This window comes from Choristoneura fumiferana, chromosome 4, assembly GCF_025370935.1.
Source record: "Choristoneura fumiferana chromosome 4, NRCan_CFum_1, whole genome shotgun sequence".
Classification (NCBI taxonomy): Eukaryota; Metazoa; Arthropoda; class Insecta; order Lepidoptera; family Tortricidae; genus Choristoneura; species Choristoneura fumiferana.
Window position 1 is genome coordinate 12,113,690 of NC_133475.1, and position 22,868 is coordinate 12,136,557.

General features: G+C 37.2%; 2 protein-coding genes across 2 annotated transcripts; one reads left to right on the plus strand and one right to left on the minus strand.

The window, feature by feature from the left end:
* Positions 1 to 9,877: 9,877 nt before the first annotated feature.
* Positions 9,878 to 20,568, plus strand: LOC141427186 (uncharacterized). Its single transcript, XM_074086417.1, has 6 exons — positions 9,878 to 10,082; positions 13,200 to 13,289; positions 16,385 to 16,480; positions 17,861 to 17,962; positions 18,703 to 18,771; positions 18,987 to 20,568. Exons 1-6 carry the CDS (start codon positions 10,028 to 10,030, stop codon positions 20,261 to 20,263), a joined length of 1,689 nt encoding a protein of 562 aa, XP_073942518.1. The 5' UTR covers positions 9,878 to 10,027; the 3' UTR covers positions 20,264 to 20,568.
* Srp19 (signal recognition particle 19) lies at positions 20,507 to 22,609 on the minus strand. The gene is made up of 4 exons (XM_074086956.1): positions 22,392 to 22,609; positions 22,109 to 22,286; positions 21,158 to 21,297; positions 20,507 to 20,653 (listed from the first exon to the last, which is right to left on the minus strand). The coding sequence occupies exons 1-4, from the start codon at positions 22,445 to 22,447 to the stop codon at positions 20,584 to 20,586; spliced, it is 444 nt and encodes a 147-aa protein (XP_073943057.1). The 5' UTR covers positions 22,448 to 22,609; the 3' UTR covers positions 20,507 to 20,583.
* Positions 22,610 to 22,868: the final 259 nt, after the last annotated feature.

The following is a 22,868-nucleotide window of genomic DNA, read 5'->3' on the forward strand; positions in this document are numbered from 1 at the left end:
GAGATTACAAACTTATAGATTCAGAAACGGCGTGTTAAATGAAAATTTACAAATACAGAGGCCACGACTTTGTCGCTCGATGTCGAGACCCTTGGTCCATGGGGTCCTAGCGCCTTGAAACTTTATAAGGAAATAACAGAAGTTAGTAAACGTCACACGGAATCGAAGAACTGACAGCTTCCTTCTTCCAAAGAATTGGCTTAGCTATTCAGAGAAAGAACGCAACTAGCATCTGCGGAACCTTACCCAAGGGGGCTCCTTTAAATAATTTGTTTTAGAACATGAAACTACCGTGAGACTCACTCATATTATTATTACTCGGTACCTCCGAGTTGGAAAACGGTGTTAAAAAAATACTCGTGCTGCGTCATCGCTGTGTGTGAACGTACCTTTACAGAGTGATGTTGTTAGTGTTGTGTGCTATCCTACATTTGACAGTTGTAATGATGATGAAAACGCGGGTAGTTGTGTGCCGGTGTCAGTTTCGTCGGGTAGTCGCGCGAGCAGAGCGGCGGCGCGCAGTGCGACTGTTGCAGCAGCCGCTGAGTCGCGTTGCTCCGAAGACGAAGGGCTACGGATTAGCCCGAAACATGTCGAGCTAAACTCGATTTAAGACGTGAGTTATCCGGGTCAATATATTTAATTTGTTTTAGTTTTCTTTGTAGTGTTCTCTTAAATTGGCAGTGTGGTGTGCCACACGAGACCCATCATTCAAGACTATATTTTTGTATTTTTTTTAGTGTAGAATTTTTGGACTATAAGGCACCGATGAGGCTTGAATCATGAACTGTTTTCAATTTTGTCAATTTAAGGGTTAGGATAATGATGTACTTACAAGTAGTTATAATTTAATTGTTTGTAATTAATTTAGTCACTTTAAGTAGGTACATAAATAAGCTGATTGACATATCAACGCACATCCTAAACCCTAAATTACTGGGAATATGAGCTTGAAACTTCACACAGAGCAATGATTTTTCATTTTTTAAACGAGCACTAAGAATGAATGCTTTAAAAATTCTATGAAATTGTATGGAAAATTTAAACCGCTGAAGTATATTGTAAAAAAAGACATGGCAGTTTTGAAAATCAACCCCTAAAGGGGTTCACCCTCATTAAGGTGGAAATGCTGGCGCAGTAATTTCAGAGATAAGAATAGACGTATATAAGTGTCGATTATATTTTTCTACAACGCGGTGAAAACCTAGTAAAAGCTAGTATCTTAGCGACGTATTCAATAATAATGTAAAAATATTTTTATAGGCATCGAATGAAATTTTAGTATGTCCGATTAACATATTATATCATATATGTAAATATAATCCGAAGCCAGTATGCGCAGCCACTGGTTATCAAAGCGATTTAGCCGTGTGAAGCAGCAAACGGCCGATTCAATACAAAGGGAATCCGGCTATGTCTTATGAGTTGCACAGAAATCATTCATGGGCAATAACACCCATTTCTGGTGGCCGCCACCTCAGTTATTGCTCGGGGATAGGATTATTGGCAAATTGTTCCGTTCGCATTCCGGCCTCACTCGCACGTGAAATATTAAGCACTCTGAGTACTGCGCACTGAACCCACGGAGCACATGCCTACAACGACCTATTGAAACGTGCCTATGAAATAAATGAGAGCGGCCTCAACCCATTGCGTTAATAAAAATGTTTCGATACTTTTGAACACGTTTCGCCAGTCTGCGATTTGTATAAAATAGGTTTGTAAAAATGATTCTACATATTCCGCGCGAAAATAAATGTTAATTAATTGTGTTAATTTCAAAAAGCTGTAAGATACGATAAGCAAAAATACATAGGTCACGGTCAAGGCTTTATTTCGTGAGCCACGATGGAACCATTTCACAGTAAACGTCATAGTGACATCGCATTAACTTACAAGGAAAATCGTTATGACTTTTCCTTTGAAAAGGTTCCATGGTGGCTACTCGTAGCATACAGAAATACATATATGAACGTATTTCTGCTTGTCAGTGTAATAATTTAAATTTAGGTACAAAGGATACCTTCACGACCTATTCAAACTTATCTTAGTAGGTAATGGCTAAGTTTATTTAAATGAAAACAGGTGAAAATGTTGCTGAGTAGATTATAATGGTCGATTCTTGCCTCGTGAACCGATGTTAGGGGCCATAAACAGAAAGATAAGGCACTCGGCGGATGGTGCAGACAATCTTACTTACATGGTTAAGCCGATATGAGGTTGTAACACTTCGATTTTATTCAAATTCTATCTTGGATAATAAAACGTTAATTATTCAAACGTGTTTTCATGTAAGCTAAATTAGCGTGCAAAGCTTGCCCGTTGCGCATTAAAAATGTTGGTCTGCTGAACATATTAAATTACACAATTTATTATTATGTCGGAAAACCTGGCTTTCTTAACCAACCTGAAATTGTGTATTAACACTACAAAGCCGTGCTTAAATCAAAAACAGAAACAATGAGCTGCTGAGAGTAACCCCTATTGTGGTGCGCATCTTTGTTCGTACGCTGTAGGGTATCTGCGAACCCATCGCTGGCCAGTTATTACTATTGTGTGTGCGTCAACTCTATCGCGTTCAAATGCTGTTATAATGTCTATTTGGCTTTAATATCTACCTCTATAGCACACTCTTATATTTTTCCGTCCACGGATACAGAGCGATCGTCACTACTTAATGGACCTAATGGGGAAGAGATATAATTATATTAGGTTATAATGTAGAAACACTGTCGTATTACCGAGAACAAACCGCGCATTCCCATGGTGAAGTTTACATAATAAATATACGAGTATACTTAACACACTTAACGCCATTTAACGCCATTTTAACACAGCATAACGAGTGCTCCGCATCACAAAATATTCTATCGATTTCGTGGTATGTAAATAAGCGTACAAAAAGTTTTATGAGAGGGTAGGTAGTTGCCACGAGATAAACAGTTTTTTTACGTAACATAGTTACACACTATGACATCATTGACAAGGCCAGTCAATATACGCAAAGGGAGGAAAGGAAATGAATCCCATAAGTTGCGACATGAGAGTGACCAGTTCGTTATAGTATACGGCAGACCCCACCACCCATCTCGTTCCGTGTTACGACCGTCCGATTTGCGTACAAACAAAATTGCAACCGACGTTTCCACGGAAAAACCGGATCGTCCGAAAGACGAAGCTAAAGTAAATATAAAATGTGGTCTTGCTGAAAGTCATCTCCTGCGGAAATTTGTGCGCTCCCACATATACTCCGTATACTTACGTCTATACGGATAAAATAATCGTAAATAGAGCTCTCTGATAGTGGAACGCGTGCGAGTTACATAGCTACAAATACATTTTAATTTTAATGCCGACAACATAACATTGTGATAGGTCACTTACCCCATTTAATTAATTTAGTAAACAGAGCACTAAAGTTACGTCTTGTATGTCCACATCCGTCACAATAAGTATAATAAATTATTATTGACTGTGGGAAAGTCCCAGTAAAAAAATAATATTATGAACACTCGCAAAATATTTTATGGCCTGACATGTGGCATGTCAATAACATAAAATCAAAAATACGTGCCTACTCAAAACAAAGCAGAGAGGTAAACAATTCGAACAGAAGGCGAATTCCGAAGAACGATATTGCCAGCCAATTGCGATTATATCTATTCGACAGCCGTAGCTACTCGTACTTTTTAGCCGGTAGCGATTCTGGGCGGCCGCGGCAGGAGATTTTATAAGGCATAAACCCTGAGATAGCGGCAGTAAAACTTGGAACTGAGGCAATATGCCAGCTCCCTATTGCGGGTCCTGCTTTGTTTTAAAACGACTAGGCGGGCTACAATGTCGATACAGCACTCGCACCCCATCCACAAATACAATCATCGTAAACAGGCAAACATCCGACATGTAGGTATGTGTATACATAATACATACATAGGTACTCTCAGTACCTATTGTCTCCGTATACGTGAACATCATCTTCCCAAAACAAGTGTGGTAGGTATTAAACAAATATTACCTGTCTACGAGTTATCTATACACCTTTGAGCCCTAGAGTATAATTATATCCACCAAATAAACGGGCTACGTTATAGCTATGGAAATAGAGATATGTTACTACTTAGAGATAGTATTTTGGTCCTAATATTTTGATACCGCAAATATGATATCATAACTTTTTATAGCAAAGCCAAATAGTGTCATCAGTTTCCCGAATGGTCCCAAAGAAGTATCACTCTATTACGACGGAATAATACCGTCTCTCCCAAATCCGTTTATCGCTACAGTGGTAAGACCCTCCGGAGGCGGTTCAGCCTGTTTAGATACATTGCACTCGATATACTTTACTCAACCAGCGAGTTTCGGCTCCCTTCCACAATTTTGTACGACCGTTCCGACAAAAAACAAATAAATTTTGTACAAGGAATTCAAGGGACATCTTTGTCCTTGTTACGGCAAAGATGAAAACTAGTAAGTAAAATACGTTATGTGAATAATATATACGGATGTTTACCTAACTGTGGAAAATAATATTTTAGCATTATCACGTGTGTTTATTGGCCAGCCCTAGAGGGTTAATGTGAAAGCGATTTCGTCCAGTCCATTCAGTGACCGGTCATTTGTTATTCCATTGACCAAAGCCAACCCAAATCACAGCCAGCGGATCAATAAAAACAAATTATTGCGACCCTACCTGCAAAGGTGACATAATTCAGAGTACAAAAAGAATGTAAAACTATCGTGGAATCTAGATTTGCTGCTATCGTATACCGGTCGAAGTATAAATCGACGGTATACGAAGCGTGACGACAGCGATACTAACTCCCGACTATGGGCGATCGTAAATTCAGGAAGTAACCGACCACCAGCGCCCGCCGCCACCGGCCTTCGGATTTGCGTACAAATAAAATGGGCACTTTAACGACCGGAAAATAAAATGCTGACTTATTCGGAGTAAGCGCAAACATAATAGGAAAATGGAATATGATGAGTGTGGTGTGGTTTTTACTCTAATTAAAAATCGTACGTTATGCTCAAATGACTTCGCCTGATTTCTAAATGAAAACATTAGACACCCTAAAAATATTATTTCATTTTAAGTTAATTGATTTCATTTATTTTCGAATAGATTCATTATTTTTAATATTCGTTTGTTTTGCTAAGTCAATAATTCTACTTGTTTTCTAACTCTACACTCATACATAATTAGTATTGTTAGTTGTACTTCGCCGTTTTTAGAAGAAAAACAAATTGACAGCAAAACGGCCGGTATTCAATTATTTAACTAGTTTGCAACCTCGCTAAAACATTGAATTGATTTAAAAACACAGAGACAACCTGGTTTGATACCTACCTACCTACTACCTACCTAACATAGTGTAATCGATTCTACTCTCGATTTTGAGCAAACTACTTTCTGGTTTTCAGTTATTTCATTAACACCTTGTATATTATGGGTAACCATAGGTACCTACAGACAACTACGAAAATATATATTTAATTTAATTTTACAAGTTAACGTAAGTATATATTCCTGCGATTGCTATACCTAGTAATATAAAATATAATTTTGTATCCCACTATATTCCTTTAAGATAGGAGCTTGTTTAAATATCTATCCAAATATTGTGAAAAAAATATATATTCCTTCAATGTTCCAAATAAAAATAAACATAAATATCTTGAGAACAGATACTAAAAGTTTGCAATGGAAAACAAAAAGTTATTCCTCTGTGTCAGAGAAATCTTGAAAGATATGTTAAAAACCAAAAAGTTGTTCGAAAATAAAACAATCACTGATAAGAGACTTTCACGAGATAGTTAGATTCAAGAGCAAAAGAACTTTAATTTTATCAAATGAATGCCAAAGACTTACATCCAATCAAAGCCTATGAGGATTGATGATATAGAATTCTAATTCAACAGATATAAGGAACAATATATCCAAAGTATAACAGAAGATGTCTTCTATGTATGGGACAGCATCGCGGAAGCAATTTCCGTAAAAACTATATTCTTGTCTGTGCTGTGCCTGACCGGTGGCTATATTCTTTTTTTTCTAACTTGATTCATAATGCTATTGGTACTTTTAGCACTAGATACAATCAACGTCATAAATAAGTGATCACTTTTGTACCTTAATTGTCACTTTAACGTCATGTTTGAAAAGCCATACGAAATTGTGTAACGACTGAAAGCGACAAGGTACAGAAACGATCAGTTATTTATGACGTTGACTGTATCTAGTGCTAAAAGTACCAATAGCATTATGAATCAGTGACCTACATGCTAAAGTATCGATAGCTTGCGGAGGAGGGACTCTAGTTGCGTCAGTTTGGCATCTGTCATTTGAATCATGTTAGAAAAAATTGAATATAGCATGATTCAAATGACACATACTAACTATTTTTTTATTTTTCCAACAGAGATATAATGCGTGAAAAAATGAAATCACATTAAACCTGCTGATTGTTCGAATATTTGAACTCAAATTCGCTAACAAATTGTTAACTAGTACTTGTAGGCACTGTGTTATATTAACTTACTTTCTTTAATGAACGCCTTTACAATGTTGTTTCAATGTTTGTTACAGATGCCAAACTGACGTAACTAGAGCCTACTACTCTACTGTTACGCAAACTATCGATACTTGTGCATGTACCATCAACCAAATAATTGGTCTATCAATTTTTAAACAAGTTCCTATCAAATGGATATGTCGCTAAAGTCGAACTTTCAAGTTGACAGATACGTCTATTGGCATTATTGTTTTATGACATGCAAACGATTATCAACTTTAGGGTGGTAGACCACATATTTGGCTGATGGTACCTAGTGCTAAAAGTGGCAATAGCGTTATTTGTTGGTTTTAACATTACGCTATCGAACTGAAAGTCTTATTTCAATTTTAAAATATAATATATATTCAAAATTAGAACTGTCACTTTCCGACTGACGAAAAATCTAGCAAATCCTACTAATATTATAAATGTGAAAGTTTGTGAGTGAGTGAGTTCATATGTTTGTTACTCCTTCACGCTGAAGCGGCTGGACGGATTTGGATGAAATTTGGTATGTTGATAGCTGGACATCTGGAATAAAACAAAAGCTAATTGTTATCCCGATATTCCCAAAAAATATTACTAGGTACTTATGCTAAATTAACTTAGGCTAATTTTGCGGGAAATCAGCAAAGTCCCCGCGGGATAGTGATATAAACGAATTCTTCGTAGATGAAGTCGCGGGCAACAGTCAGTTAGTGCAAAATTATTTTTTACTTTTTAGTTGTCTTTTTTGGCGGCTTTTGTTGTGAAATGGCAAAAAACGGAACAGTCATGACGGGTCCGTCAAACAGGATTCGTCATGTCTGTCTGTCTAGATGGATTCTGTGAACCGCATTAAGATCTTCACACAAAAATAGAAAAAAAACAATAAAGTTTGGGGATAGTAGTTAGATAGAACCCATAGTTAGAACTGAAACTCAAAATTTTTTTTTCATCAAACCCATCCGTGTAGGGTATCTATGGATAGATGATTTTTCTAAACTGACTAAGTAAAATGTGTGTCCCCTCCTCCCTGTAACTTCTAAAATAAGAGAATGATAAAACTAAAAAAAAATATGATGTACAAAAATGCATGATGCAAAGTTACACCAAAAATTGGTTTGAACGAGATCTAGTATTTTTTTAATACGTCGTAAATCGTAAAGTAAAGGAAACTTTTATATTATGTTACTTTCTGTTACGGACCCTTCATCAGCGAATCCGACTCGCACTTGGCCGCTTCTTTTATTTTTGCTGGTTGTTAATTTTGGCTTTTTAAGTGGAAATTCAGAATCAAAAAAAAACAATGAAAAGCGTCTTTGTCGTTCTCTTATCCGTCATCCAATGACTTCAGCAAAATATGGTATAGATGTATATGCCACTGCATAGATCATGCATTTGCGAGAAAAGTAAAGCGTCTGCATGTGTTTTGTTATGTGGATAGATATTTAATTAAGATCTTAGGATCTTATTAAGAAAAAACTTTTATTTAATACTAGCCGCGCCTTTGAAAACTCCTGTACGGAACCTTTGTACAGAACTCTGGTGCCGACTCGCACTTGGCCGGTCATTTTAAAATCCTTACTAATATTATAGATGCGAAAGTGAGTTTTAGGCATGTTTGTTTGTTACGTTTTGACGCTTAAAGTACTCTACCGATCCTGATGAAATTCGATACGAAGATAATTTTGGACCCTGAGAATGAGATGGAATAGTTTTATCCCAGAAAATAGCATAATTTTCGTACAATAGCGGTAAACGTATTCTTGGCAGCTGAAGTCTCGGGCAACACAAATAAAAATACAATTATCTACCTAACATAATGTTGCTTACCTTGTAATTTTTTGTCTGTGTAGGTACAGGCAACGTCATAAATAAGTGATCATTTCTGTACCTTGTCGCTTTCAGTCATTACACAATTTCGTATGGCTTTTCAAACTGACGTTAAAGTGACAAGGTACAAAAGTGATCACTTATTTATGACGTTGACTGTACCTGTTTTCTGTAAAAGTCATTGTATTGTATTTTATTATATTGTATATATATACTTATTTCTTATCCAAAAATTAAAAATGTAATTACAAACCCAGCATAAATAAACAGCTCTTTTCTTTGGCTCCTCTCTTGCTGTCTACTACACTGCTGTACTTTTCTTAGAAGCCGTATACCAGCTACTGGAAATATCCTTCCGAGGTTCAGCTTTAAAATGTCGACGAGAAAATGATACGTAATTGAGCGGTGATAGGAGGGCGTATGTTCGCTCGATCGGTTTTACGGCATATGATTTAGTTGTCCGAAGTCGACCGGCTTATCTGGGCTGGGGTCGCCGCAGACCGACCGAACTTCTACGTAAAACTCAGACGTGCGATTAAAGATTTCATCCCCCGATATTGGACGATCGTAATATTTTAACGATAGCCCGACCCTAGTGACTCCTTTGTTTTACTGCCCTTATTTTATTATTTATCGAAACATTTGATATAAAAGTGCCATTACCTACTATTTTATGTGATAATTTATTGCCTGCGTTAAATTACCGACAATGTTACGCAGTTTAAGAAGTTGAAATATTAGCTTAAATGACGCGCGTGTTCATCGTATAAAATGTATAAAACCCATAAAACATTTATGGGCCCCTCGATACGACCCTTTTTGCTTTAACGAAATTAAAAAAAAATCTTGTGTGAATTCCCCCGCATGCCCGGATCGCGGCGGAACGACCGCGAGCGCGTTCGTGCCGCCATCGCTACAATGAAATTCTACACGAGAGCGAAAGAATTGCTCATTCTGTTAGCTATGATATGATAGGAAGGAGTACGACTTGTCTCGACAATTTATTTTTGATTGTAGAGGACCATAATAATATGCAAACGCCATGCGTCATATGAAAGTAGCCGTAACAAAAATAATTACTTTAAGTACCTACTTATAGATAATTTACAGTTTTAATTTTCTATACTTACATTAATTTTAAACGATAGTAATTAATTTTCCACACGGCACAGAAAGACGACAATTTAATCTTATTTCCTATTTGAAAAACAATTCCGTAGGTACTTGTGGCCACCTTGTGGCACTTGCAATCGAACTTTCGGGCCTTTGTCAACACAAAAAAAAATAAAGAAGTGTTCTATAAAATCGTCGGCGTCTCTGGCACAGTATATATATTTATATATTTTTGCGTTTGCCTAGTATCGTATATGATAGCTACCTCGCTTGTATTTCACCTTGACATGTATGATTCAGAGTCCAATTCATTCAAGTTGCAAATTTTGGTACAAAACAAACAAAGCAATACTACGTGACAATTTCCCTTTACAAAGTTTTGCGAGTGTAACACAGCCGTCGACGTTAAGTGGAAACACGTAATGATGAAATTGCTGATTTAGGATCTCACGTCGACAATTAAACAGAAAACATCACAAGAGAGACGATTGACGAAATTAACGGTTGGCCCGGGAACTGATCGCGGTGCAAAATGTTTCAAAATGGAAATCCGAAGATGGCAAATTTATATTGTCTTTAATTGTGTCCTCTTAACACGTGAGTTTATTTTTTTTATATAAAATGTGAGTGTTTTAAATACCTACCTATGCAAAAAAATAATTGTGTACCTAACGTTTTGAACATTCAATACCTAAAGCTTTATAAAAATACGAGGTTATTTGAAGAGAGGTGTGGTAAGTACATCTATAAGTCTATATGCGTGCAAAGAAATGTAAATACTACTAGTGTTATATCCCGAATATATTCAAAGGATGAGTATGCGAAGTTGATACATAACTAGATTTTATACCTATAACTACCGTGAGCATGACCTAAATACAAATAAATTACATGATCAAGGCTAACACTGCGTAGCCAAAGTTATTCAGGGTTCCGTACATTATAACCTTAAAAAATATCAACGTACCTAATATACGGTTCGATTCCCGGCTGGGGCAGATATTTAATGTATAATACGAATGTTTGTTCTCGGGTCTTGGAAGTTTATATAAGCATGTTTATCCGTTGCCTAGTATCCATATAGTACAAGTTTTTCTTATTTTGGGACTAGGTCAAATTGGTGTCAAGTGTCCCATGAATTTATTTATTTATACCTACCTAATTTTAGTTAGGTACCTGCGCTGCTACAGTATAAAAATTTGTCTTAACTTATTATTGCCCACAACCACTGTTATATGTAGGTATAAGCTAAGTTGCAAACATGACTGTGTTCATATTTACTCGGAATCGCGCATACATTATTATTAATTGGCCTCTACGGCCAACACTATGCTGAGCTGAGACCACTTCGCAATTTCGCAAATCAAATACCTACTTAATACTTACTTAATACTTGTCTTTATTTTGTGTTGTATTTAATTTGCGAAGTGCGAATAATTTTGCAGGTGGTAGGACCTTGTGCAAGGTCCGCCCGGATTGCTACCACTATCCTGCTCGCTAATCCTGCCGTGAAGCAGCAGTGCTTGCACTGTTGTGTTTCGGCGTGGAGAGTAAGACAGCCGGTGAAATTACTGGCACTTGAGGTATCCCATCTTAGGCCTCTAGGTTGGCAACGCATCTGCAATACCCCTGGTGTTGCAGATATTAATGGGCGGTGGTGATCTCTTACCATCAGAAGACCCACTTACTCGTTTGCCAACCAGTCGAATAAAAAATAAAAAATATTTCTATTCTATTTCTATTCTATGCTACTTATTAATTATTAATTTATTTCTTAATCTGCCACCCTTTTGACTCAATAGCCAATTCCTTAATGGTAGTGTACAAATCGTCATAAATAGAAAACAGAAAGGTACTTCATGACTAAATTTACTTTCGGATTATTAGTACTTATTAGCCTATATTTTCATTTCCAATATTACGTCAATTAGGTAAAAAAAAGGCAACTGAAAGAGGAATAAATGTCTAATCATGTTTTGTAAGTTAATATCGGGGCCGAATTCTTGATACGTGAATCGAATTCATGAAGAGAACTTTAGCATTTCCACTCGTTCACAGCATCGAACTGAATACAGAATTGGTGCCTACCTACGGTGTTTGGTTGGTGATGGAGCAAACCGAACCATTCGTAAATTTAATACCTATTTTAAATATTTGCAGTGACTTCGCAGTGCCGAATTCTTATGCATAAGAGCAGTTTCACACTATGTCCGATTCAAATTAGATCCGAATCCGTAAAAATATACACCAGAGTAGTCGTCGAACTATTTTGTATGGTAGTTTACGCACTAGATCCGATTTACATCAGATTTCACTATACAAACGGTTCTACATCTATCCGGACCGTATTTTTACGGATTCGAATCATTGTAGTGCGAAACCGCTCTAACGGTGTTATTTCATGGTAACGATGAGGTATTTCTTGGTTTAGTATTTTTACTAATAACAAATCAATAAATTAATTCTTGAAAAAGTCTCGAGTCTTGGGATATCTTAAATACTGCTGCTATATTAATTGGTGTAGAGCAGCCATTCTCAAGGCGTGCTCCGTGGAGCCCCGGAGCTCTGCAAAAATACTGATCATGAGTTAGGTAAATAAATACTTAGGGCATACAGTAAGGTACAATTTCGCATAAAATATAGTTGTTACTAATTATTTTAAGGCTCCGGTCAACATTTATTTGTAATATAGGGTTCCGTCGCCATAAATGTTTCAGAATCGCTGATGTAGAGGCATAAAAGTTTTTTTGAACTTTATTGTGAAATAGTACCTATCTACCTACCTACCTCCGAATATCTAATTTCGTCAACGTAAGTTTTCGGGTTACCTAATGATTCACCGAAAATTTTACGCAGATTATTGCTTGGCAGACCACATTTCGCCGAGTAACGGTACGCCGATGAATTTGTACGCAGATGTATTGTTTCGCAGACTAACGTTTCGTAACTCAACCTTTAGTCTATTCAGTTGGCTTGTGAGTCAGTAAGCCGAACAACTATTAACAGAACTTCGTTTAGCCACTTAATCACTTCACATTATCAACGTTTGCTCGAACAACTTTTCGCTTTCGAATTTGTGTTTATTTTATATTGAAGTCAAAACCAGTTAAAACAAACTAAGTCGCGACGCCAGCAGTTCGGTTAGCAGTGGCAGTGGCGTTGTTGATCGCAATTCTACCTAACACAACACTAACGCTCGTCGTCGCACCTAACTACACATTTTGATGCCATGTGATAACTCTGCTTATCGTGTTTCGGCGAACAGTTGTTCGGTTATCTGAAACAATTACGAAGCAAACAATCAACTAAAAGTAAATTTGTATATCGCTATTCTTCCTACTACTCGGCGAAACGAATAATAGGCGTAACGAAATTATACCAAACGTTGCTCGGGCAAAAGAAAAATCTGCTAATAGTTGTCTGCGAAACGAAAATTTGCGTAATTAAACTCGGCGAAACGACAGGTCACCGAGTTTTCGAGTACATTTTATAAAGCAATGTCTATTTAAACTATTTGGGTAGGGAGCTAGGTAGGTAGATGATTCAAAAATCAATGACTTAAAAAACTAATGTTTTGTCAGTAACAAAACCGCGTACACTCGGAGATGTACCTACTTTTGCTGCTTACTACATCTTCTTTTTTCCAAACACCTATCCGGGTATCCCTTTTGAAATCTGTACTCATAGTATAATATGCTTACTCTTAACCCACAGATTTAGCGGCTAAGTCGGTCTCGCTGAACGAGCTTATCGCTGCCGAGTCGAAACAAAATCAGGAGAAGATCCAACGTCCAAAATCTACAGGTAAGAACAAAATATACTACCTAGTTACCTAAGAGTTTTTCTCAACTAGGTACAGCGAGGAACATTACCTAGCGAAATAGTTAGATAAGTTAGTTTTGCCCCTGATTACGACACATACCTAAACTTCTATACCTTACTCGTACGTTAAAACCAAAAATAATTATGTAACTTCCAAGAAATATTTAGTTTGGTAATATCTGCAGGTGGAAAGCAAGACAGCCGGTGAAATTACTGGCACTTGAGGTATCCCATCTTAGGCCTCTAGGTTGGCAACGCATCTGCAATACCCCTGGTGTTGCAGATGTTAATGGGCGGTGGTGATCTCTTACCATCAGGAGACCCACTTGCTCGTTTGCCATCCAGTCGAATAAAAAAAATCTCTTAATGTCTTGTAGATTGTAAATTTCTTCTCACGATGTATTAGTCAGCAAACGTTTGTAATGCCACATAAATACAAGATCTTAATTAAATAACTGAAAACCAGAAAGTACCATGAGCCTAATATGTGGTCTACCACCCTAAAGTTGATAATCGTTTGCATGTCATAAAATAATAATGCCAATAGACGTGTCTGTCAACTTCAAAATTCGTCTTTAGCGACCATTTAGCGACATTTCGTATTCATTTGATAGGAACTTGTTTAAAAATGTATAGACCACTTGTTTGTCTGATGGTACCCAGTTTGCTCTGAATCGACAGTAAAGATTACACTTTGTTTTAAATTACGTTTTTTTAATTCCTTTTTTTATTCAAAGTCAAAATATCTATTACTCAATTTAGGCTATAACAAGCACTTAAGAATGCCAAAAAAATCTACCACCGGTTCGGAAAAACCTCTGTTGAGAAGTGGTGCGGCCCGTGCCAAGTTGGCGAAGGAAGGTGGACTTACCCAAGTTCGCCGCCGACCTCCTGACTGGCCACGGGTTTGCGATGGTGGTTTTGAAAGCAGTGCACGTCGTTGTCTGTATTCTCACTCAATCCAAGATCTCAAGATTATTGAGGATAACTTCTTTATTATGATTGTCAACTGATTTGTTTATATGTGACAGACAGACGACAAGATGACAATGAAAGAATACCGATGGCATCAGAGGTAGCGTTGCCTAGGCTTGTCCACCTCCTTGCACACGGCAATACGGCGCAGCCTTGATAACCTGTGGTTTTCAACAATCAAGGACCTTACATTGTGCCAGAAAATGATATATGTATGACTGTAACTAATATGAATAACTCACATATGTAACTAAGATGCGATACTAAATAAAACTAATATACTAAACCCAGAAGAAAACGAAAAGCGAACACATAACTTGTAACATAACTTGACAAACTTATTGGGCCAATTGAATGCGATAAATGAAGTATTCACTGTGTTTTTATAACAGGGCGTCTAATATGCCCCCATTTTAGGTGCGGACCGACGCAACCCTAATGATACCGTCTTTACCGGGAAAACCTCCTGTATCACCCCCAAGGGCCAGCGAAGCGGAGGTAAATCATCCTGGTGCACGATACCCACAGTAAAGCCACAGGCAATGCTGGCGTGTTCCATTTCTGCTTAACTTGCAGCGTGTGTAGGTAATCCAGAATTACGTTACTAACTTCTAGTTATTCTGTTTACTTTATATCTATAGTACGCAAAAATAATCTACATCAGAAAATGCTCAACGCTTTAGGCTATAAAAACAATAGCACATTAACAACTAAATGCCGCAAAGGCAAAATTTAACCATCACGCCGTCGAATTTCAAAATTGGATCTCATGCCTGAAATGAAGAATATTTGTGACCTCAAATTTCTAAATAAGTCGTACGAATGCATAAAGCTTGAGAAAGAACAAGAAATTGCTCTCTATGAAGCGTTTGCATACAGAAATATCTGCCAACGGAACTCAATATGTTACAAACAGACGAATAAACAATGTAGGCGAACCGTACCACGTTGATGACCAGTTTGCTCCAAACCAACACTTTGTTTTTTTAATTCTTGTACATAAAAATTAACTCAATTTAGGGTATAAAAGTAAAACAAAATCTACCATTTCGGTCCTCTGTTGAAAGAATATAGTGCCACCAATAGCGCTGATGAAATGTCTTAAAGAGGTTGAATAAGTACGACAAAGTACAATACAATTAAAACTATAAGTGATCGCGATTTTGAATTAGGCATTCATTGTAATAAGGACGGCACGCGTCATCGTGAATGACTCTACCTTTAAAGTTTAAATCAAGTAGAATCATGGAGTAAGCAAAACACACGAATATTTTTTCAAATAATCAAGGTGTTCGAAAACAAATGTATTCAAGGAATTAATATAGGGTGTCTGAGGTTTTTAGTTATTTAATATTAACATATTTTATATTTTTGTCAATAAATAAATATGTGACTAGGTTGGCACAAAATTTGGCCCACTCTGCATACAAAATTACCTATTATTGCATACATTTGAGGGCCAGATTTTTTGCCGCTCAGTATATTATTAAAACTGTAGTCCGAATAGCATTTTCGAAACCAATACACAGTACATGGTAAAAAAAAAACTAAAAAAGATAATTATTGTTTGGCGTGTATTGATGTTCAACTAAGGGGTAAATATCTAACTATAGTCATAGATAGATAGAAGATTTATTTGCATAGAATAATTATATTCTTTAAGGTGTCAATTCCGAACATAATTTTTTCTCGTTAAACTAGAACTCAAACTGACGTCGTTAATTTCTAATTATCACGAAATCAACACTATAAAGAAGTTTTTATTCATATTTGAATCCATAACTCTGAGATATATACTACTAAATTCAAAATCAAAGATCGTATCGTACATTCGTACCGTCTCTCTCACTCTCGTATTGAAATAAAATTAGCGTCAGCGAGACGGCAGGGCGGGGTTATTATAACTATGCTATCTATTTTATAGGTCGCTCGAACGAAATCACGGGGGAAATAGAAATAGTAGGTAAATTAACATTTAGTTGTATAATTTGTTTACTTTAGCCCAATTTCGTGATTCGTATGTATTTAACTAATAACGCTGTATTGTCCTATATAATACCGACAGAAATAATTAAAATATTTAAAACAATCTTTTTGTTTAGATACGGTATCGACGAGCAAACCCTTTTCCCCGAAAGAGGCCTCACCAGCAGAATCGCGGCAAAACGTCAAAAAAACACGTTCCCCCAAATTGTCGGGTAAGTAGGTAATAATAAACAAACGATTGAAAACTGCGGCGGACAGCAATCTGAGCCTAAACCAAATTAATATTGTGCATACGTTTAATTACAATCGGCCATTGTTTTGCATCGCTTATACATTTATCCGTAAGCTACACAACATTTATTTGACCAAATTACAACACAGAATACATATATTTGTTGGTTCTTACGAGAATTAAACCGAAGTTTTTAAAAAACAACGGTTAGTGTCATCATCATAATTATCTGGGGCCGTACTGTCCAACGCGCGAGTGCCCACGATCGTGTTCACTATCTCTTTCTACCGTCATTCTATACCTAACGTATGACGAAAAGATGACAATGTGGTGAAAACTATTGTGATTTCAAGTGTGTTCGACAATAAGACCTCCGTTTTCTGTATTGCTTAGGTACCTAAGCTACTAGTAGGTAATGCGATGTCCAATGTGAGTAATGAGGGCTATCGTTTTTTGTCTCACTAGATGGCGCACTGTTGCGTGAGGTTTTTAAGTGTGGCTTTCAGTGTTATGACGGGCGTTAAAACAAAATTAAGATTAAAATTATATTTAAAACACCTTAAAACCGTACCATAAAAATATCCAGCAACCACAGTGTCGCTTAGTCCCGTTTTGTTCGGAAAAAAGGGAGGACAAAAGTTTCCAATGTCTCAAAACACACATTAATTTCAGGTTATGCAAAATATTCACAAAAAAATTCTTATTATAAATAAACCCGCGTAGCTCACCCAAAAACTATGAGGTTTGACATTTCGGAGACCTCACACTAGCGCCTCTAGCAGCGAATTCATTCGCGATAGCCCTCATTGTATTTGTATTGTTATTGTTGCTACTCGCTACCGACAAACTGCCCAAAATTATTACCGTGGAGGTAGCAGGATCGAGGTAGTGATTATTTTATATACTGCTCCATTAATCACTTCGTGTTCAACCTTGAACAACGGAGAACATCGAAATGTTTACTGACTAGAAACAAAGATGGGTCCTTTTGCATTATAAGGATCCCCGAGTAAACTAAGATTAAGGGGCTGTTTCACCATCCATTAATTAGTGTTCATCACAGAAGAACTCAGATGCTTTTGGGGGAGGCTTGAATCTGCCACTGATCCGGAGACAGCTGCAGCTCTTTAGCCATAGTCCCCACTCCCCATCCATGGAGCCGCTGACTGAATCTGAACGAAGCTCCCATTTAAAGACTGCGAATTTGGATGAGACGCAAGTCGTAGCAGTCTATGTATGCAAGATTTTTTAATAACTCATGGTCGTTAAATTTTCATACATACGATTCAATCTTGCTATAGTCCTGCTGATCCGTAGTCTGACGATTATTTGAAGCGACTTTAATAATTTTTGCTTTCAGCTAATACACCGCGCCGACAATCATTCTCGCTGAGAGACTTGTTCGCTGCAGAAGCCAAACAAACGAAGCGCAAGATTGAAAGTCTTTTGTCGAAGACATCAGGTAAATAACTTTGTATTAAATTTGAGCTTATTCAGGCAGCAAGAAGTTCAGTGTGCTCCTAAGCCATAGCATGAACCAAACTACGTAGAATTTGAGTTCGAAATAAAACAGTAAAAACGGATGAAAAATAAACTAAAATTTTACATATTCATTTGTTGCCATGTAGACCATTAACCGAACAACTTGTAGAATTAACACATGGTTATACCATAGTAAAAGAGGAGAAGTAGGTTCACTACAAACAAAAGTACCTACATCGCGCGGCTTAAATGTGTGCGTGCCTGTTGGCGCCGCGCGCCGGTACGCACGCACCCGCCGCACGCACACACTGATAATTTCAGGAGGATTAAGTTTTCTGTAGTGAAGGCTGCGCTGCCGTCGGTGCCGTACGTTTTGATTTTAGCTCGCTCGTCTTTGATCACCTTTTACGTTCGTCGTCGGTCGTTCGGTCGTTAATCTTGTTTGTCTAGACGCAGACATACGACAATTTTATGCTAACTTTCGTACTAAAATTATTTGGCGGTAGGTAATTAATCTAAAATAGACATCGACAAACATAAGCGTCGCGCCAGAATAGGCAGTTAAGTCTCCTAAAGGGTCGGAGTGTGCATACTTCTCCACTTTTACTATGGTTATACTAACTAGTTGGCACTAAGGATCCAACGCACCACGCAGGCAACGTATTGTATTATCTATACCTACTCGATTGTTCATAACTATTAATAAACTTTTTGTTTCAGGAGGTGGGCTACTATCACAGCGAAAACGTTTCTTACCTTCTTTTTCTCTTAGTAACCTGGAGTCTAGAGGCAAGTATTTAGATTCCTCTAAAATGACATGAGAATAAATAAATAAAAAGCTTGAAACTATTTAACCGACACTTTTAACGGCGGCAGTGCCGGTGACTGTTTACAAACGAGTGACCTGTCTGATTTGTTTCCCTTTTGTACTATTTTATCTTAATCGTTTTCTTTTGTATAAAGAAAAGTACCTAACTAATTCAGAATTTTATTATCTTTTTTAGAGAGTTTACTTTCACGTGCGAAGACCTTAACACCCCTCAAAAACAGAAAGAGATTCGAAATCAAGTCTCCACTGAGACCAAAACGATTGAAACACTCCTTCAAACCTCGCTACAACCGCAATAAACAGTCGATAAAACGTGAAATATTTGGAAATGAAAAAATCAATCAGAAATATAATTACATACCTTTCATTAAGCGCCTTGGCGTATTGGTCGATGATATACTTTCCTCAGGCTCAGGCGAATCCTATGAATATAGCAGCGTTGAGCGACTTAAGCCCAGACGAAACAGACAGAAGCAATCAGAGAACAGAAAAGAACCTAAATGTAAATGCGATACCAGATTGGACTCAGGATCAGCAGAGTCTAAACCGCACAAAAAGGTCAAAAAGGCAGTTGTTCCTCCCACGACTGTCACCGCTGAGATCACCAATGATACCGAGGATACCCCGACTGAGGCTCCCACCACCGCAGCCTATCATACTCCCGCTCGTGACGTCTACACTGTCAAACCAGATCCGAACCTATCCTTACTATTTACAAGAAATTCCACTAGCCCTCGGAGAGACTATCATGGATTCAGTGAGAGAAGCAGCCCCACACTTCACGGAGACCTTGAAAGAAATATCACCTGGAATAATGGAAATGATCAATATTATTCCCGATGGGAGCGAAACCAGACCTGTTCACCAGTTAATACGGAAAATTCCTGTGGTTCTACACGAGACGATGCAGGAGGCGATGGATCCATCAGTAGACTACACGGAGACCGAACTAGTCCCCGACATCCAGACTCTAGATACGAGGCTGAGGAAACTAACGAAATCTCAAATAAACCTGATAGATTCATCCGAAGGAATAACAAAGGCAATGAAGAAAAAAATAAATTCCAAACTGGAAGAACAGCAAAAGAAGAAATACCGTTACCAGGAGGCATACGACGATTACGAGGATTCTTACCCGAGCATAAAAACGATAATGACACAGAATCCGTTCAGCCCAAAAAAAATGGTGAAGAAAGCATCTTCAATGTCACACACGATCGCACCAGTGCTGAGCGAATCGCTCAGTGGAATGGCGCAGCTGCCACAGAGAATCAAAGACTTCGTCAGGCAGTGGAAACAGTGACGCCTATAAACAATCTGATGAAACATGATTTTTCGAAAACAAACAGTCAACCAAATCAAGTTGTAACCATATTTGATGGGTACAGTGTAGCTAGGGACATCAATGGCAGAAATAAGCTTAGTGAAAAATCAATTCATATTAGTTCTTAAATTGAATGAAGGATAAAAATTGTGAAAGCAAATTGTACAAGTTGTAAGTAATTTTTGTCTATATTGTGGAGCTAAGTAGCCTGAAATTGTAAACATTGTAATGCATGTTACAGTATGTTCACATCACACACTAATTAATTTAAAGATAATCTTCTTATTGGATAGGAATGTGTTAGCAACTGTATAATATACCTATATTTTAAAATGAAAATTAAATAAACTTGTTAAAAAAAAGTAAACACATTTTGTTTCTTTTGTATAATAAGAAAATAATAATATAATTAATATAGTATTTTATGTAATTACATGTTTCTATTTATTTATCGTCTGCCTTTTTTCCCTTTGCTCTTGCTTGTTGTCTGGGCAGTCTGAGGTTGCTGGTCAGCAGGCCTGAAATAAAATAATAAAAAAACAAATTAAGTGTTGAACAGTTTAACATAATAGTTATGTGGTTATACCAATTAGTTAGCCTAACATCCATCTGGTAGGATGGTGAATGGTTGTGTTGCTCTATGGATGAACTCTCGTTAAGTTCGAAATCCGTCAGTGTAGTGTGGTGGTGGTGGTAATAGCTGGGTTTGTGTGTGTTCTTACAGTGTGGAGGTGAAGGATCTGCATGAACACACATTTGTTGCATAGCTAACATATTAACTATCATAACACACATAAAAACGCGGTGTGCACAGGTTCTAAGGGCCTATGCACACATTGTATCTTTTTTAACAAAGCAACAATTCTACATGAAAAAATTTAGTTCTTACACCCAATTTCTAGTTTCACACATGTCCCTCCGCCCACGCCTAGCTTAGAGGCTACTAGTGCTTAAAAGCTGTAAAGCATAGTCCGATACACACATGTATTTTCGAAAAATCAAAACAACTTGTTTACACATACCTGTTTTGACGAGTCTTCAGTTTGGGTATAGCTTCACCAATAAACTTCATTACAGATTCACGGGTTGAGTACTCGGGTTTAAGAGGTGTGCCATCATCATTCTTAATCTGCACCCGTATCCTGCCTCTGAAAAGCATTTCCTGTAAACGTAAAATTTTATTAATTTTGTACATTATTTAGTATTTCATCATATGAAAGTGTTTGTTTCAAAACATTTTCATGAATGAATTAAAATTAAAAATTTAATTAATGATACATCATTATCGGGGGACCAAAAACGATTTCACAGCACTGAATGATTATGATAAATAAGCAATAACAGAAGTGACACCTACATTGAGCAACATTTTATGCCTAGATGCCTACAAATGTATCAACTTTACTCCTAATATCATACCTCCTCACTCAACTTGATTACTAGTACATACATACTTAAAAAGATTAACTATGCATCGCAACGCAAACTCTTTATTCATAATTATAACTGTGTTCATGACATAATTATCGAGTGCTTTTAAAAATGCCGCAAAGGAAAAAACGTGCCATGAATTTGTGGAGTTGTGGATTAAGGTTTATACTGAATTACAGGCTCCCGATACAAAACTATGTTGCTCTAAGTGCAACATTAGTTTCCGTCAAACAAAATGTTTTGTGGAACGATATTCCAACTCGCAATTTCAACTTCTTAGATGCTTAAAATTTGTAGGCAGAATATACCAGTTTTTACTAAATAGACATTCTGTTATATCTGTTCTTTAACTGATTTGTTTTTTCTCCCGCAATAACAATGTATGATGATTATCCAGACTGCTATTCACTAAACTCAGCAGGGGCCAAGTAAATTCTGTAATGGTATGTTCCGTAATAATAGCAGATTAAGTAATAAGTAGTAGTTTAGTAATTGCTACTAGAAAAAATTACTATTACTTTTTATTGAATTTAAGTAAATACCTTGCTCTGCTCTCTTGGGTATAACTTGTTTTCAACTCCAACAGGCAAACCAGTTGATACCAACACATCCCTGATCTCCTGGTGGGTAGGATTCTCGACACAAGAGCTCTTCGGCAATCTGCGGCCTTGTGCCAAAGTCTTCTTACTGTTTAAGTAGGCAGGATAGATACAAATCCATCTGTAACAATAATATATTGATTCGTGAACTAATTATGATTCTAATTGACTTCTTCGGTCTACTCTTCATTCAAACGAGTATTAGCGTGATCCTTCATAATGTTACCTTTCAACCTCGCTGTGCTTTTTCTCGGGATTCCATGAAGTTATCATTGCAGCCATGGCTTATAATCTGTTTGATTTTCAATATAGTTCCTAGTCCAAACAAACGAAACAAATTTACACTCAAGCTCGTGGATAGAATAGATAGAGATGGTATTATTTTCCAACTCCACAATGCAATTCAATTCCACTTCCACCTCAACCTCAAACGTCAACGTCAAAATATGACAAGAGAAACATCCAGTCTCCAGTCAGCTATTTGAGACAACGGAAAAGTAGCCGTCTTGTCTGTTATCATAACTTACGCTCCGGCCCTTACAGACCTTACAGACCGCCATTCAAGGAGTATTCATAATGCCTTGATCACACGTACCGAGCAAACGGGCGAGACAGTAAAATGTTTCTCGGCCGAGACAGTGATGTAAGCGAGAACAGCTGGGCTACTACGAAACTCGAAACTCGAAGTACGTATCATACTGTT

What these genes read in the sequence shown, in the direction of transcription:
- LOC141427186 (XM_074086417.1), top strand. Translation starts at nt 10,028, where the DNA reads ATGGAAATCCGAAGATGGCAAATTTATATTGTCTTTAATTGTGTCCTC. An exon ending in CCAACGTCCAAAATCTACAG is followed by an intron (nt 13,290 to 16,384) that starts GTAAGAACAAAA and finishes CTTTTTGTTTAG; the next exon opens with ATACGGTATCGACGAGCAAA. An exon ending in TCTTTTGTCGAAGACATCAG is followed by an intron (nt 17,963 to 18,702) that starts GTAAATAACTTT and finishes TTTTTGTTTCAG; the next exon opens with GAGGTGGGCTACTATCACAG.
- Srp19 (XM_074086956.1), bottom strand. Translation starts at nt 22,447, where the DNA reads ATGGCTGCAATGATAACTTCATGGAATCCCGAGAAAAAGCACAGCGAG. An exon ending in AAGCACAGCGAGGTTGAAAG is followed by an intron (nt 22,287 to 22,391) that starts GTAACATTATGA and finishes TTATTGTTACAG; the next exon opens with ATGGATTTGTATCTATCCTG. An exon ending in ACCCAAGAGAGCAGAGCAAG is followed by an intron (nt 21,298 to 22,108) that starts GTATTTACTTAA and finishes TTACGTTTACAG; the next exon opens with GAAATGCTTTTCAGAGGCAG.